The 13,252-nt window shown below is 33.5% G+C and overlaps 1 protein-coding gene across 1 annotated transcript in view; it reads left to right on the top strand.

Moving 5' to 3' along the window:
• LOC145248078 (histone-lysine N-methyltransferase SMYD3-like) overlaps positions 1 to 12,115 on the top strand; it is a 100,778-nt gene extending 88,663 nt beyond the window's left edge. The window contains exon 13 of the mRNA XM_080109857.1: positions 9,503 to 12,115. Within this exon, the coding sequence (XP_079965983.1) occupies positions 9,503 to 9,607 (105 nt within the window). The 3' untranslated portion in view covers positions 9,608 to 12,115. The remainder of the gene's footprint in view (positions 1 to 9,502) is intronic.
• Positions 12,116 to 13,252: the final 1,137 nt, after the last annotated feature.

Raw genomic sequence — 13,252 nt, 5'->3', positions numbered from 1 at the left:
TAGAATGGAGCTCAGTCGAACACTTTCCATGAAAATAACGATACATTAGAGAGAAACTCGCAACATCTCTTCTGTGAGATAGAGGTTGCAAGGAAGAGAAAAGGACATCTCCTACGAGGCTACGAAGTCTATTTTGAATTCTATCAAGGCAGGACAAGTTCTTTCTAGCAGCTCCTGCCCAGATGTGGCAACAGTATTCCATCCTTGGACGTACCTGGCTTTTATATAGATAGAGAATTGCATCAGCAGTGAGATATCTACTGAATCGATAGAAAGATCCCACCATTTTTCCAGCAGCCTTGGCAACAGATTTGATGTACATGTTCCATTTAAGATCAGGATTAATGGTCAAGCCTAGAAGCTTGTCAAAACTTGAGGCCTCCTGAAGATGAGAGCCATTCATTTCAATTGATGCCAGATGTGGATCAGAATGTTGATGATGTAAAGAGAGAAGCTTGGTTTTAGATGCATTAAAAGTAACCAGCCACTCCTTTCCCCATTGTACTACGTGCTCAAGATCAGAGGAGAGAGAATCGGAGAGAACTTGGTCATTTACTGTCTTAGATGTGCTACCATAAATGGTAGTGTTGTCAGCATAAATGTCTACCAATGATGTAAGGATGTGATTTGGAAGATCATTAATGTAAATCAGGAAAAGAGTTGGGCCCAGGATGGACCCCTGAGGGACACCAGCATTAATACTGTGAGCTTCTGACTTTTGCCCCTCAACTACTACTCTTATGAACCTATCAGAAAGAAATGATTTAATAATTGAGAAGACATTTCCAGCTATACCATAGCTGGAGATCTTGTGAAGTAAACCATTATGCCATACCCTATCAAAGGCCTTAGATATGTCAAGAGCAATTGCCATAGAAAGGTTGCCTCTGTCGAGAGATTTGCTAATCCTATGAGATATAACTGTAAGCACATCTGCTGTAGATCTAGCAGAACGGAAACCATATTGAGTGTCACTAAGAAGGTTATTTTTGTTGAGATGGTTGATTACTTCTGTATTTAACACAGATTCCAGCAATTTACTCATGACGCACAGGAGACTTATTGGCCTGTACTGAGAGGGGGATGAGCGATCACCTGAATTCTTAAATACAGGGCATACTGATGAGATTTTCCAGGGTGATGGGAAGCTATTCTCTTTAAGACAACGTTTAAACAGTTTTGTAAGTATGGGCGCTAGTTCAGATTGAAGTTTTTTGAGTACTATAATTGGAATACCGTCAGGGCCAGTTGCTTTACTGGAATCAAGGTTTTTGATTAGCTTGGCAAGATCACGTACAGATATACGTCTTGCTTGTTAGTGTGCAGACCATTTATATATATTTATATACTAGCAGGCCGCCTGGCATTGCTCAGTCATAAAATATGCTTAAATATAATATTTTTAGTAATGCAGATTTTGTATTTAATATTATATTATATTGGACCCAATATATAATAATGATTTGAAAAGTTAAAAAAAAACAAAATGACTTGTGCACCATTACCGAAAATCGAAACCAAAATGTTTAGCTTACGATTTACTTTTTCCTTTGACGTTAATGACTATTCTATGAAGACATGTTTATTGCAAAGCTAAAAATTAAAACATGAACCAACAGCTATTACGTTATGCATGCATATTTGTAATGCCGTTGTTTGACCTTCATCTGGCAAATCTTATTTTTTTAATTTTTATACTTTTGCACCAATTTTCCCCAGCTAAAACCCAAATATAAAGTTTTGCATGGGTTCAAATACCCTATATATGAAGTTTCATGTCTGTAGACCAAAAAGTGACTGAGGAGTTTGGTAGGCAAAATTTTTTAAACAAAAATATATACGCATGCATAAATATATATAGAAAGAGTTTTGTGTTTACTATAAACTTTTTATGCAAATATTACGCAAGTATAAATCATGTAAAATATTTGGATGAATATAATTACATGAAATAGTTAACTAAAGATGAGCATTCCATAAGAAAACCAAAAAAAAACTAAAAGGGAATTAATGAGTGTTTAAAACAATATGCAAATTAGCTGGACCTTTTTTCTGATGAATGCAGTACCACGACCCATACATAACAAAGTTATATTTTCTTTTAAAATAAGTAGAAAAAGTTTTTTTTAATAAGAATATCAAAAAAAAAAAAATTAAAATTATAGAAGTATAGAAGACAGATATGTATATAAAAGCCCCCCCCCCTATTGGGTAAAACACTTTCGTAAAATGATATTACCTGCTGCTTATTCAGTATCATGTGAAACTCTTTGTTCATAAACAAACAAATGAAACACTTTAAAAGTAGTAATCAAATGTTTATATAAAGGCATTTGAAGATATCATTTACAATCACCAATCCCATAGGTTGGATAGCAGAACTGCTGGCCATCAACTAGACTAGATAAATAGCATTAAGAGAATTAAAACATATAGCAAAGATGTATACTGTAGATATATATATATATATATATATATAGTGATGGGATGATTCCAATATTTTCCTCAATTCCAATACAATTACCGATTCTGTACTAAATCATCGATTCCGATACAGCTGCTGATTCCAATTCTTTCTAAATTTCTAAATATTTGACTTATAGAGTTGCTATTTGTCTCCAATTATTGTAAAAACACATGTTAAATGTGCAAATATATTCGCAAGCATAAAAATGCACTTGCAGAGGATGAGCTTCTTTCTTAGAACTGCACGCCTGTGGAACTCTGTTCCATTTGCCTGCTTCCCACCTGACTACAACTTGGATGTGTTCAAGTCCAACGTTAACAAATTCCTAATGAACCGCCCCTTAAGTAAACACTTCATCAAATCTCCACACTAACGTAATGTACTTGCAATAACCCTTATCCCTGAGTGGCTTCCGGGCTTTGATAAGTGGTGACCACTGTGTAAATAAAAAAAAAAAATCTATAGATTTTAGTTTTACTGGTAGTTTAAAATCAACAAATATTTATTATTTTATTATAATAATAAAATCAACAAATATTTATTATTTTATTATAATAATAAAATAATAAATTAATAAATATTTATTGTTTTATTATTACTACCAGCAGTGAAAGGTTTTGTTTTAAACAGAATCGAATAAAAAAAGACAATTAAATTTCATCAGAAAATATTGATGCCGATATCAATTCCGATATCTCTAAAAGTTCTGATTTTTCTGATTTCTATTCCGATTAATCATCCCACCACTAATGTATATATATATATATATATATATATATATATATACGTTCTGAAAAGCCGTTCTAAAATTGGTTGAAAACCGAACAATGTTTTCCCATTAAAAATAATGTCATTAATTTTCATTTTGTATTATTTTTATTAAATTTTAGCAGGTATTTCAAAATATCGCTCCTAAGAATATTTTAGATGATGAAAAAAGGGATGGATAACATAAACAAAGAACGAATGATAAGAAAAGTAGCGAGAGAAATGGAATGATGTAAACAATTAAAAAAAAAAAACAACAACAGAGAGAGTCTATTATGACATCACAATGTATCCTGACTTTGGAAAATGCTTTGACCTTGTAATTCTTATAAAACCATGATTATCAACCAATGTCAGAGTTAAGAAATTATGTATGTAATGATATATATAACAAATACTGATCCAATGGGTCACTGCTGATCTGGTATCTACTGAATCTGTATAACTGCAACAAGGTAACACTTGTAGGGCTGTTTGTCATTTAAAAACCGGATTTAATGCTTTTTCTTTCTTTCTTTCCCAAGGTCAACATGACACGTACAACCAGCTGTTGTTGTAGGTTTTCTTTAAAGTTCTTAACCCTTAAATATCATTTACTTCTCATCCCCCACCAGGCATGCTAGTCAACCCATTTGTCTGATTATGCATTAAACATATGCACAATTGACTTAGTTACAACTGGGCGGTGTATACAGATACACGTCTACTGTTTTCATTGGTTGGACTTGACAGAATAGTCTTTTTTTTGTTTTTTTGTTTTTTTTTAATGTTAAACGTAGGCTTTTGAGGGGGGGGGAGACAGAAGAGGAGGTTAACATCGACTACAGAATCAGCAAAGCTAAGTACAAATCCCAACAAATCTATCATATTTGCTTGCAAACTAAAACTGTCTGGAATAAAATATGATCTCCTCCCTCATTCCCACCATGATGCATGAGTCCTTTAACCCTCTGGGGTCATGGAGGGTATTGCATTATTTCATGCAGCTGTAACATAGCGCATATGGTGTGAGTCCGAGAAAATCAGCAGCAGCTATAGGATAGCTGACTAGCGAAAATATTAGCAGCAGCAACAGCCATCTTAGCACATATGCAAATTAAACAAATGTATACGCGCTGACATCACAGGAAGAAGAAGGAGAGAAAAAGAAAAAAGGACTGCACGTGGTCGAGCAGGGGGAAGAAAAGTGTGTGTCGGGGAAGATGGACGTGTGAAGTTGAGGGCAAGAAAACGTTGGCTATGGCCGGTGTGAGGCGGCAGGGAAAGAGAATTTTAAAAACACATGTTATATAGCAAAGCATTGTAAAACACATGTTGTAAAAAAATACTTTTGAAAGATAACGAAATGCGTTATTCTTGGAAGAGCTACAAATAAATGCATTTCATTTGCACTTTAAAAAATGGAGAGTCAGATTTGTATTAATTCCCTTTTTTTTGTTTGTTTGTTCCTCTGCGACAAAGTCTCAGAAAATGTGTGCGTACGAGTGGTTGAAATGTGACAATACGGTTAAAGTGTGGCAGTCACATTACGCAGCGTGTCTTGGGCAAGAATAGTCTGGTGGCACCCATCCTTTTCCAGGCTTCAGAGCACATACAACCTGGAGGGAATTCCAAAGTCTAGCAGTTCGTGAGAAGAAATTATTACAGTGCAATCTGGCATCTAGGGATCTCCATAGTGAATGCGTGGGATTTTGCTGCTTATTGGGTAATTTATTTATCTGCAAACTTTTACAGGCATTATCAGGATTTTATTATAATAACAGGAAAACCCAGTGTTGCCCGGGATTGAATGAGAATTACTATGTCCTTTTTTCATTATGTTCATAGCATGATATTAGTTTGTTTTATGCCTTAATATGGTCAGAAGAAACTGAAATTTTGATAAACTCTGGCTTATACATGTTTTAAACATTAAAAATTGAAATCACGTATTTGAAGTTTTTGATTATTTAAGAGGATGACTCACAGAGAGAGACACAAGACCACTTCCAATGTCTTCCCAAGAGAATTTTATACTTATGATTTAAATTTAATAAAAACGGGACATATTTGAAGTTTTAAAGGAGGGGGTGGACTTCTGCTTTCATAGTCTTCTTAGGGATGTACTTAGTGATTCAGGATCGCTTCCATAGATTTTGCAAAAAGATTTTCTGTAAATTCTCTAACCTTTATTTACATAGGGAACACACACACACACACATGCATTTGCATGTATATATATAGATAATTTTACTGTTACGTTTACATTATATTTAAATTCTAACCATACTTTTGTGATAAATGTCGATTGAAAGAAGATTTGAAGTGAGATCTGCAGTTCAGAATGTCTGTATATATATATATATATATATATATATATATATATATATATATATATATATATATAAAAGTGAAAGCGTCTGCCTGTCTGTGTACATTTCCCTACACAATAACTCTGTCAATTTTCAGTCTACAGACTCGAAATTTGATATACAGGGTAGTGAGATTTGGGAAAATCTTTGTAATTCGTTTTCGGCCAGAAATTTGGCTGTTAAGGGGTCAGAGTTCAACGATTTGACCTTTGAGAACTCTACCAAACTCCTCCGACAATTTTGGGTATAAACAATCGAAATTTTAGATATAGGTTCCTTGAACATGGATCTAATTTAATAACTTTATTTGAGCCCAAAACAATAAATATTAAGGAGTCATAATAGGCGTCAAAGTTAAAAAAAAATGCGGTCTCTCCCAAATTACTCAGACAATTTCTGGTCTAAACATTTGAAATTTTACATAAAGGGTATTCAGAGATAGGGCAAGCGTTTTAATCAGTTTGGGTCGAAATTTTGAGCTACCAATATATAAATGTATGTATATATGTTTGCACATCTGCCTAAAACTTTCGACAGGGGCAACAGATTTTCACAAGATCAGTATCGTTTTGAAACTCAATCCTTCAGACGACAAATATCGAAAAATGGGCTAAAAACATTAATTTCTTCACCCTCAACTAGGCACTTTTCTACAGGGAAGAGTCACTTTTTCCGCTGATATTTTCGAAAGTCATCCCCTCTTTTCGATTGTCTAGCCTTAATTTAAACCTACGTCACTTCCGGTTTGGTGGTGGTCGTAACAGCAAAGACGTCACATTTTTTCCCCATTATTTTCCTCCTTCACGGTACGGGTTTGAGTTTGCCTTTCTACTTCTACTATTTTTTTTTTTTTGCTCAACACACACCTCCAAACACCTGGGCAACGTCGGGCACCCATGGTAGTATATATATATATATATAAAATGACAGTAAAAATTTTGATTGTACAACCAATTTTGTAATAGAAAAACGTAGTTGTTACAAGCAAAAAAAAAAAAAAATGGCAGCAAAAATGTTACCAAGTACATTATCCACTTTGCAAAAGAACCTGTGTCATAGTGGATAAAGTACTTGGTAAAATTCAGTTATGATGTTACATACTTCTGGAGGTTGAAGTTCAAGCCTCAGTGCAGGCAATGCTTAAAAATACAACTGGAGAATTACTTAGAACTTCTACCCAGTCATGTTTAGGAAATGAGAGCATGCTACCCCCGTGGATTAAATAATGGGTTCCGTTCAAAATTCCATACAGATTCCTCAGTTCGACAGAAAGATTCCCAAAGTTTGACAATATACACATGAAAAAGGTCGGAGGTTACATCATTGTGCAAATAAGACTCAAGATAAGAATAGTAATAATCTCCTCCTACAAAACAAACCAACCAACCACCATGAATAAATATTTGAATATATAAAGAACTTGAAGCATAAAAACATTTTCCAAACTTACCAAATTAGAAATTAAATAAACTGAAAAGAGTTGATATGCTATAAAATAAAACAACCAAACCAAACATTGCGAATAAATATGTGAAGATATGTAAAGAAAACAAACTAAATCAACTGCTAGCCAAAGCATTCTCATCCATTCTTCCAATGTGACCAAATCAACAAAGTCTCCTGTTCTGAACACAGCTCTCTATACTGTCCAGACTTAATCTTCTGGGGTTATCAGATCTAAACCTGACTTTAACACTCACCTTACACATTTATTGCATAATTATTATATCATTTCTCTCCATGCAACGTATGTCCTCAACCCTCACTGGTTAGGTTTTAATTTCACACATCATCACACTGCACATGCTGATGTATTCTTCTCTTGGTTAACAGCAGTAAAAGTCTGCTGGTTAGTAACAGAAGTCCCCTCAACTTACTCCATCTTCTCTTAATTTTTGCAATTACACTAGCACCTGGTCCACCCTGTGCTCCAATGGTATCACCAACAAAACTTCAGGACAAACTCAATAATCTTGCCATGCAGATATAATTTCTTCATATCTAATTTCTCATCTGGTTCCCATTGTTTTCCATTTCTTGTGCACAAATTGCTTACGTTATAGTCAGCTAACATACTTCCTAACATCCGGCGTAGCGCTACCGGAAACGATGACAAGACAGATCAGTTTCTTCACTTTTATTTTCTTTAGTATTTCTATTGTGAAGCGATTTATTGAAATAAAATATAAGAAAAAGACATTGAAAAGTATACAATAAAAATTAAAAAAATTATACAGATAAAAAAAACAGTCTTTATTTGCATTTTTAATAATAAAATTTTACAAAATAAAAGTTTTTATTTTATTTTAAATTTTATAAGGAATATATGTTTATGAAATTATAAAAATACAAGCTTTTTCTTTTTAATTTTGAAAATAAAATTTTTTTAATTTTAATTTATTCAATAAATATATGTTTATGAAATTATAAAAATACAAGCTTTTTCTTTTTAATTTTAAAAATATTTTTTTTTTATTTTAATTTATTCAATAAATATATATTTATGAAATTATAAAAATACAAGTTTTTTCTTTTTAATTTTAAAAATAATTTTTTTATTTCAATTTATACAATAAATATATGTTTATGAAATTATAATAATAAGTTGTTTTTTTTTTTCAATTTTAAAAATAAAAGTTTTTTGTTTGAATTTATATAATATATGTTTATGAAATTATAAAAATAAAATTATTGAAATCAAAATAACAAATAATTTATAAGCATGAGAAAAAAAAGTGAAGGAACTGATTTGCCTTGTCATCGCTTCCGGTAGCGCTATGCCAGAAATTAGGAAGTATGTTATCTGACTAGAACCATTGCTTATCATCTGTCAATCTTCTGATAATTCCACTGTAATTCCAATGCTTACAAATACCACAAAAAGTTGAGTTGTTCCTAACTTCCTTCCCACAAACTGAGCTAAAAAAAATACATTTGATGCTCCTACTAACTCAATGTTGGTACTCTAACATTGTATGGAGACTCCATTGTAAAAGTTATAGTACTTATACACCTGATGGTACTAACAGCGACAAAACTGCAGGATTTATAGTGATGGGACATTTCTAATATTTTCCTGATTCCGATACAGTTACCGATTCCGATTCTTTATAAATCTCTGATTATGTAACAACTCAGTTGTTATTTATTCCAAATTATCATAAAAACACATGTTAAATGTGCAGATATTTTCTCAAGCATAAAAATACACTTGTGGAGGATGATCTATGGATTTTAGTTTTACTGATAGTTTAAAATCAATAAATATTTATTATTATAATATTACTGCCAGCAGTGGAAGATTTTGGTTTAAACAAAATCAAATAAAAAAAAGAAAATTAAAAGAATCGCTTTTGGCATTGGAAAATATGGCATAGGAAAAGATTTTCAGATTCTGATACCAATTCCAATACCCTCAAAAGTTCTGATTTTTCTGATTCCCGATTCCGAATCCGATTAATCATTCCAACACTATTAATAACACTTTTTTAATGCAAAATTAAACGGTTGAAAAGTACAAGATTTATTTTAATAAACATATCCATTTATTAAAATTAAATTATTTAAACCTCATTCAGCCTCAATTTCCAAACTCTGAGGACATGTCAGGACTTACCTCTACCATGACACGAAAGAAGAAGAAAAAAACAAACTGTCTGTATTTCCTGAAGAAGAATATTTTATTATTTGGAAATTTGAAAAAAATAAAAAAAACTTTCAATTTAATTTTAATAAATAAGATGTGTTTATTAAAATCAATTTTGCCTTTGTCTGGTCTTTTCAACTGTTAAATTTGAAATTCTGAATATCAAGTGCTTCTCAAACAGTGAACTTTTTATTTTTTTAAATTAATTTTTATTTTATTTATTTTTTTATTTTATCTTATTGAATTTTGTTGTTTTTGTCTTTTTTGCAGGCAGAGAAAATACTCCGAGTGACGCATGGACCCAATCACTCTGTTTACCGACTCTTGATTGACTTGCAGCAACAGTGTCGAATGTTTTTAGAAAATTCGAGTTGATGAAATTATATGAATAATTTATCTATTACTAAAACTTTCTGGGTCTTGCTTGTCACTGTGCACACTACATGATATCACAAAATATGAATAATGTAAATAAAGGATGGAAAAAGAGAAGTGGTGGGAGATGAATGACATTCAAAATTAAATTTGGAATGAAGGTGAGTGGAGGAAGATTAGATAAAACACAAATTAATTATAAATGTTACAGCAGTTGGTGCTCGTGCTTCAAAATAAAAATGCTTTTTAAATAAAAACACTATTTTTTTTTTTTTTTAAATGAGGGTCACCACTTATAAAGGCCCGAAGGCCACTCAGGGATAAGGGTTATTGCGTGTACAGTAATCAATGAGATAGTATTGTAGTAATCATTAGTATTGGGGGTTTTGATAGAGTGTCTTACTTAAGGGGGCAGTTTGTCAAGAGTTTGTTTATGTTGGACTTGAAGATGTCCAAGTTGTAGTCAGGTGGGAAACAGGCAAGCGGCAGAGAGTTCCACTAGCGTGCAGTTCTAAGAAAGAAGCTTTGCTCATGAAATCTACGTTTGGATTTAGGCACAGATAAAGAGTGGGGAAAATTATTGACAGTAGTTTCAGCCAGACGGGTGTTTCTCGTGAAAGATTGGCGAGGGGGGACGAGGGATTGGAGCTCAGACGAGCACCTGCCATGGAAATAGCGATAAAACAAAGACAGGCTCGCAACATCTCTTCTGTGGGAGAGAGGTTGCAGGGAAGAGAAAAGGGCATCCCCCACTAAACCACGAAATCTATTTTGTACTCTGTCAAGGCAGGATAGGCTGTTTTTAGCAGCTCCTGCCCAGATGTGGCAGCAGTACTCCATCCTTGGACGTACTTGGCTTTTATACAGATAGAGAATTGCATTAGTAGTGAGATATCTTCTGGAGCGGTAGAAGGATCCCACCATTTTCCCAGCATCCCTGGCAACAGATTTGATGTACGTGTTCCATTTCAGATCAGGAGTAAAGGTCAAACCCAGAAGCTTGTCAAAACATGGAGCCTCCCCAAGATGAGAGCCATCCATTTCAATTGATGCCAGATGGGGATCAGAGCATTGATGATGTAAAGATAGAAGCTTGGTTTTGGATGCATTAAAAGTGACCAGTCACCTCTTCCCCCATTGTACCACGTGCTCAAGATCAGAGGAGAGAGAATTAGAGAGAACTTTATCATTTACGGCCTTTGATGTGTTGCCATAGATGGTCGTGTCATCAACATAGATGTCAACGAATGATTTAAGTATGTGTTTTGGGAGATCATTGATGTAGATCAGGAAGAGAGTTTGGCCCAGGATGGACCCCTGAGGGACTCCAGCATTAATACTGTGGGCCTCTGATTTCTGCCCATCAACCACTACTCTTATGAACCTATCAGAGAGAAATGATTTAATGATTGAGAAAACATTTCCAGTAATACCGTAGCTGGAAATCTTGTGAAGTAGGCTCTTATGCCATACCTTATCGAAGGCCTTTGATATGTCAAGAGCAATTGCCCTGGAAAGGAAACCTTTGTCAAGAGATTCACTAATCCTATGTGATATAACCGTTAGCACATCTGCTGTAAATCTTGCAGAGCGGAAACCATGTCGAAATTAGTAAAAATTCCAAAAAATGATTGAGTAGTAAATTTGCTAGAACTATTTTTTACAAAATAAAACATTATTGTTATTGTATATTCTCAAGCCACCATTTTCTAATTTGAAATCGCAAAAGTAAACTGAAAACAAGGGAGTTAAGTCAGTTTGTCATATGGAATTAACTGCAATATAAGAAACCGATAAAACTGTATTATTCCATAAATTTTACTTTTTCTGATAATTATTTTTTTTACTCAATAATTTTTTGGAATTTCTGGAATTTTTACTAATTTCGACATGACATAATTACATAATAGTGTTTTTTTACTTAAAATACATTTTTTTATATCTACGTATAATGCACAAGCACTCAGCATTCACCTAAGATTAGTTGAGCTGGCTCCAAACAAGTTTATAGAGTCCCATATCAAAGCAATCCACCCCCACCAATCGACAGCTAAGTCCTTGAAATACTTCAATCATTCTAAGTTCCAGCAATGAACACTAAAATCGAGGATGTCACTCACCAATTCCATGTCACATAGTCCATATTACCATGTCTTCGATTTATCACAACTGCATTTCCTCCAACCAGTGGGTGTGATCAAGGCTACTGACTTGCAGATGTTCAAGAAAGTGACTAAACCAGCAAAGTCTCCTTTTCAGAAGAGTCTCTTATGGCTGAACAACTGTATTGTGCATATCAGTGCTTGGTATATCTTCAACTTTGTGGAGAGTTTTATCTCTTCTGGGGACCACACTTTACCCTGGAAGTGTCAGAAGACTGTGCAAATACTAAGTCCCCATCATTCTAAAAGGCATCATAGTTAAGTCGAATAGTTCAAGTATCTAAGCTCAACCTTTATAGCCACAAGGTTAGGATGAGGTTGTCAATCTTTATAGCCACAAGGTAAGGATGAGGCTGTCTACCTCATCCTTACCTTGTGGCTATAAAGATTGAGCTTAGATACTTGAACTATTCGACTTAACTGTGATGCCTTTTAGAATGATGGGAACTCAGTATTTGGCTGACAGAACCATAAGTTTAGAGGGTGATCATAAGAGCCACGTTTGGTGTTGGTGTTGACCTTATTCAATGCTTGCTTGTTATCGAAGTATGTTTCACCAAGAATGGCAATGCCGTCTGTATAGTCCAGGTTAGAAATGGAACAATTGCATCCAACTTTGATGCCAGCAAAACAGGAAAATAACATAACCTTGGAGGAAGTGACTCTGTATACTAAAGAATTTTGATTCCCCTCCGTAACAACTGACTTTTATTTGAGTGTATGAAAGAAGGAAATTCGTCACGGCTCATTATCACTCAAAATGATTGAGCAATATATTTTCTTGGAAATTTTTACTTGATGAGTTTTATTTTTTAAAAGTTGGCAAAATTTGCTGTACATCCTTTATGACATCATTTATTTTCCAAATAAATACTTTTATTTTGGAAAAACCATGATTATCAATCGATGCCAAAATGAATAAATTCTATATTTAATAATATACTAAGTGTACTATTCTAGTAATATACATTTTTATATATATGTAGTAAAGATTTAGAAGGCTGTCACAATGCGAAGAATGAAATATAGTCATTGTTGGTAAAAGTAGACGAGAACAAGTGGCAATTTACAAATCAATAAGTACATACACATATGTTTATATATACATATATTTATTCAGTTGTATTAGGTACAAATGTCTTACTTGTTATGTTTGCGACAATATCCATTATTCATTATTGGAAAAAAATTCCCTTTTCAAATGGTGAACGTAACAGATTGATTCAAAGCATGCTAGATGGTGGAGCGGAATGTTTATATATAAATATATATATTATTTTGGGTTAATCTTATGTATATACAGATACATAAAAATGATAAAAGAATAACACTACTTCTAGATGATGAAGCAAAAGAAGAAGAAAACCCTTGAATGTGGATGCTTATGAGCCACTACTACAGAAGTAAAACACAAAGTAACACTACATGAAATCAAGGGAACTGAAACTGTATAATTGTAAGTTACCCCCTCTCCTGTCAAGAA

The sequence above is a fragment of the Euprymna scolopes genome, chromosome 26 (assembly GCF_053919585.1).
Source record: "Euprymna scolopes isolate OS-2025 chromosome 26, ASM5391958v1, whole genome shotgun sequence".
NCBI classification, from domain to species: domain Eukaryota; kingdom Metazoa; phylum Mollusca; class Cephalopoda; order Sepiida; family Sepiolidae; genus Euprymna; species Euprymna scolopes.
Note: the sequence above shows the minus strand (reverse complement) of the source record. Positions and strands in the feature narration are given on the sequence as shown.